At 48.2% G+C, this 5,261-nt stretch overlaps 1 protein-coding gene across 2 annotated transcripts in view; it reads right to left on the bottom strand.

Moving 5' to 3' along the window:
* Positions 1–5,261, bottom strand: part of CLEC16A (C-type lectin domain family 16, member A) — a 229,142-nt gene that overhangs the window by 190,673 nt on the left and 33,208 nt on the right. For both annotated transcript variants that reach the window (XM_010850663.1, XM_010850664.1), the window contains exons 5-6: positions 3,750–3,855; positions 1,961–2,084 (exon numbers count right to left, since the gene is read on the bottom strand). In XM_010850663.1, coding sequence (XP_010848965.1) covers positions 1,961–2,084; positions 3,750–3,855 — 230 coding nt within the window. The remainder of the gene's footprint in view (positions 1–1,960; positions 2,085–3,749; positions 3,856–5,261) is intronic.

Genomic DNA, 5,261 nt, shown 5'->3' with positions numbered 1-5,261 from the left:
TTTGTGAGGGAGCCATTTTAGATAGTACACAAGGACCTCCCTTGATGACAGAATTCTGTGTTCCCTCCGCCCCTCCCCACCCAGCAGTCATCAGCAACTGGTGGTGACATTATCACCAGTCACTGCAGAGTAACGTGGAGGACCAGGAGTTCACTTTCCTCCTTGAGTAACTTTCAGTTCTTTCTGGAGCTGTGTCTCATCAGGGCTCATATCCATGACTATTCATATCTATATTCCTATTTTTTTTTTCAATCACTCAGTCCTGTCTGACTGTCTGTGACCTCACACAGACTGTAACCCACCACGCTTCTCTGTCCATGGGATTTCCCAGGCAAGAAAACCATAGTGGGTTACCTACTCCAGGGGATCTTCCCAACCCAGGGATCGAACCCGAGTCTCTTGCATCTCCTGCATGGGCAGGTGAATTATTTACCACTGAGCCACCTGTGAAGCCTCATCCTCATCCATCCATTCTATATGGGTCCTTATTCTTCCAACTGATCTGTGATCCACAGAACCTTACTTCTTTGCCAATGTGGAAGCTAATATTTTCTCTCTCTCTAGCCCCCTGCAGCCCCAAGAGACAAGGTCCCTTTACTGTCCTGACCCCATCTAGGTGCACTTCTCACCAGATCCGTGCAAAGCCGTCACTCTGGGGCAGTGGTTCGCAACTGATACAATTTTTCCTTAAAGGAGACCTGTGTCTGAAGACAGTTTTGGTCTTCACAATTGGAAAAGGGCGCTACTGGCGTGTAGTGGGCGGAGGCCAGGGGTGCTGCTAAACACCCTATGAAGCACAGGATGCCCCACCACAAAGAATTACCTAGTTCAAGAGATCCACAGTGCAGAGTTTGAGAAATCCTGTTCTGAGACATCTATTTATCACCATCTTAATTTTTTCTTAAACAGATTTACTGATACAGAATTCACATACCAAAATCTTTACCCAAAGTATACAATTTAATGGCTCAGATGGCAAAGAATCTGCCTGCAATGCAGGAGACCTGGGCTTGATCCCTGGGTCGGGAAGACCCCCTGGAGCAGAAAATGGCAACCCACTCCAGTGTTCTTGCCTGGAGAATTCCATGGACAGAGGAGCCTGGTGAGCTACAGTCCACGGGGTCTCAAAGAATCAGACATGACTGAGTGGCTAACACATATTCACAGAGTTTTCCAACCATTATCACAATCAACCTTAGGAGATTTTATCCCCTCACCTCAAAAAAGCCCAGGCAGTCATTTTCCATTTCCGCACCTCACCCCACACACCCCTCCTCCAACCCTATGCTATGCTAAGTCACTTCAGTCGTGTCCAACTCTGTGTGACCCCATTAGACGGTAGCCTACCAGGCTCCCCGTCCCTGGGATTCTCCAGGCAAGAACACTGGAGTGGGCTGCCATTTCCTTCTCCAGTGCATGAAAGTGGGAAACCACGGATCTATGGCTTCTATGGATTTGCCTATTCTGGGCATTTCATATAAGGAGAATCACATAACGTGTGGCCCCTTGCATCCTTTCACTGAGCATAACGCTCTCAAGGTTCACCCAGGGTGTCGTGCGTGTCGGGACTTCAGTCCTTTTTACTGCTGAATACTGCTCCCCTGAAGCTGCGTCCCATCCTTCCTGAGATGGGTACCGCACGGTGTTTATCCAATCGCCGGTGGAAGGCCATCTTCATCTTTTCATCAGCTGCCCAGCATCCCTCTACGGGTGCACTCGATTCATTTACCCTGTTCCTCTCTGGGAGGTATCTGAGTGGTTTCCAACTTTCTATTGCTAAGAATAGTGGAAAGCTGGGTGGAACCTTTCAGAGTATGGAAGTCCATATTCTGCCTACGCACAGGACGGGGTGGGGGTGGTGTTAAGTTTTGTTCTAGTGTTTGGCTTTTTTCTCAATGAGAACAGAATTCTCCCCAAAGCATTCTGTCCACCTAACAGGCACTTAGGGGTAGTCACTTACTCTTCATCTGTTTGTACACAGTTATCAAGCTCGATCACGTGGCTCCCAATGAACCAGACCAAATTGGAGAAGTAAGGGACGGCTGTTTTGTCTCTGATATAGTGCAGCATGGCCTGGTTATCCACTGAGAAGATTCACAAAAGAAGAGAAAAAAAAAAGTCAAGCTACCAAAAATAACTTGGGGGGAGATTAAAAAAAAAAAAAGCAATGAAAAAGCCCTCTACTATAATCTGACTCTTTTCTGTCTTTCCTGGAAATACTTTAAAACGGTTGCCTTTTTCATAAAACTATGAAGGTAGTTATGTTATTTTATAATTAATAAAATCAATGAATCAGGGTTAAACATTGATAGTGCATGAGGAAACCTACTTATCAGCAGTGCATTTAGCTAGACTACAATGAAAACTACACCATTCTCAAGCAAGTTTCTCATATTTGCATGTAAGGGTAAGTCAAGAAAGCAGAAAACCAGAAGTTATTAACTTACATGACACTGGAATAAGGAACACGGGAATCGTCATTGAAGGAAAGGCAAAAAACAGACAAGAGTTAACAGGGTGAGGAGCTGGGAGGGTGAGACAGTTGCTCAGAGGGGCAGAGAGCTAGGGCAGGAGGCATCTAGACAGAAAGACACAGGTTAGAAGACAGCAGAGAGCAGGAGGCGGCAGGGCTGGGGCTCAGACGGGGTCAGAGTCCAGAGGCCTGTGGGCTGGCCCGTAACCGGTGAGCGGAGCCAGCAGGCCCAGGGGTGAACGGGGGCGCCATGGCCCCAGAGCAGCAATCCTCGCTGCCGGTTCACCCCCACCTTGCAGGGCCGCGCACCCGCAGTAGCCACATCTTCAAGTCAGAAATCCAGGCTGTGACTCCAGCTCTCTCAAGTTTTAAATAGTGACGACCATATATTTTTTTCAAAAAATATCTAAACCAAGGAAAACCTGTCTGAGAGCTGGATTTGGCCTCCAGGTTATGACCCCCAGATGGGCCCCTGCTCTGAGCCCTAAGAAGGCTCTCCAATCTAAGGCCATCCCAGAACCAGGCTGGAGTGAGTCCCCAAGCAGCGCCTAAACCCCCCTCCCAATTAGGGGTCACCTCCAGTAATAACGTCTTAACTTGGGAAGGCAAAGCATCTGGTCCCTGAGGAAACAGGGTCCCCGCTCCAGGGTGGTGACTACACGAGAAGTAACCCAGGCGTCGTTAGGCAGAGGCCAGCACAACTCTAGGCCAGGAGACTCGTGTCCAGTCAGCCTCTGAGCCCCTGGGGGCGAGAAGCCACAGAACGGCTTTTTCCTGGGGGCAGTGATTTGGGCGTTTGGTACTTTCTGAAAGGAGGAATTTGTTGTTGGGTTTTGCAGCAGGTTGAGAATACAACACTGCCCCCTGCTGTTTGCAACAAGAAATGTGCTTGTACATTACAGATAACGTACCTCCTGGCTGTACTGAAGTGTATTTTACAGGCCAAGGAGCAAATTCAAAGACTCATTTGAGTTTCAAAGACAGCTATGCCTTAAATAATTAACACACGTGCCTCTCTCAGGCCATCACGCTTTCCGTGTGTCAGCACTGTGGGAGACTTTCCCTTGCAGAACTAAGTGCATGGAGAGGCACAGGAATTTACATAAGGGGGTGGCTAAATGGCCCGCGATGACAGCCTTTCACGAGACAGGTAACCCCAGCCATAACAAATGAACTCCCTGTTACCACCACAGAACTGTCTGTACAGACTCATGAGAGCAAGTACCTGTTGTCATGTTAGAAACCCGACAAGGTGCAAGCCCACAGGGGAGCTTACCTTTGTAGACGTTTAAAGTTATGGTTCTTACAGCAATTCTGACCATGCTTTCAGGGTGGTTGAAAAATTTGATGGCTTCTGTATACAGGGCGAAGTCATTAGTGTGCTAAAACACAAGAAGTACCCAAAATGAGTCACACACCCATAAAACATGCCTGCCCCCGCCCCGGGTTTTTGAACCCTATCAGTGAAAGTCGCTCAGTTGTGTCTGACTCTTTGTGATCCCATGGACTATACAGTCCATGGAGTTTTCCAGGCCAGAATACTGGAGTGGATCTTCAAAACCCAGGAATCAAACCCAGGTTCTCCCACATTGCAGGCAGATTTTCTACCAGCTGAGCCACCAGGGAAGCCCAAGAATACGGAGTGGGTGACCTATTCTTTCTCTAGTGGATTTTCCCAACCCGGGAATCAAACCGGGGTCACCTGCATTGCAGGCAGATACTTTACCAGCTAAGCCACCAAGGAATCCTACCAGAGACTTCGTAAAAGACACACACACACACACACACACACAGCACCCATGTGAACCTTAAGCCGGTGGTTCACATCCTGTGGGGAGTGTGCGGAGCGGTGGGACGGTGAGACCATGGAAGAAACAGAAGTGGGTCCAGCCAATGCCAGGCCTAGGTTCAGGATCTGTTCCACCACTCTTAGCTGTGTGATAAAGTATATCTAAGCCTCCGTTTCTACATTTGTAAAATGAGGATAATAATTCCCACTTCGTGGTTGCTAAGATTAAATGAGATTATTTCAGGTACAGTGCATATCCTGCTGCCCGATCCCTAAGGAGCACTCGGTGATAATTCAGATGCAGTTATTAGATGCTGCTTCAACTAATAAAAGGCAAGTGCAAAGTCTGACTACATTTAGACCCTCTTTTGCTGCTACTGCTGCTAAGTCGCTTCAGTCGTGTCTGACTGTGTGCAACCCCATATATGGCAGCCCACCAGACTCCTCTGTCCCTGGGATTCTCTAGGCAAGAATACTGGAGTGGGTTGCCATTTCCTTCTCCAAGATCCTCTTTTAGCTAATATATATCTCTATTTGGAAACACTAAAAGTGTAAACATTACCGTGGAAGAGAAGTATCTCGGGAATCTTCTGCCATTAAAAAGGGGTTATCAGAACAGATCAAAACCAGAGAACAGATCAAAACTATTCCGAACCAGAGAACTAGAGCCTTAATTAAGGAAAAGGACACAGGATCTGGGCTGGAGCATGAAATGACGTGCTCTGCTGCCCTCTTCTGGCCAGTGTTTTGCATGGCACCCGACCAGACTGGAGGGCACCCCAGGCAGGAAAGACGGACCAGCGACCTTCAGTGCGGTGACACCTGTCTAATGAGGGCAGCGCGACTTGGAGCACTAGACACAGGTGTACACTAACAGGTGGTAGCTACTGCACCGCCCATAGAGACAGAAACCACGTCCACCTCAAAGATCAGGCTCCTATACTCTGGGATCAGCTGGATATTCTTCCAGAAGCATCACTACGGCCCCAGAATCCCTGC

This window comes from Bison bison, unplaced genomic scaffold (assembly GCF_000754665.1).
Source record: "Bison bison bison isolate TAMUID 2011002044 unplaced genomic scaffold, Bison_UMD1.0 scf7180017864293, whole genome shotgun sequence".
NCBI lineage: Eukaryota > Metazoa > Chordata > Mammalia > Artiodactyla > Bovidae > Bison > Bison bison.
This window is presented reverse-complemented; position numbering and strand designations above follow the sequence as displayed.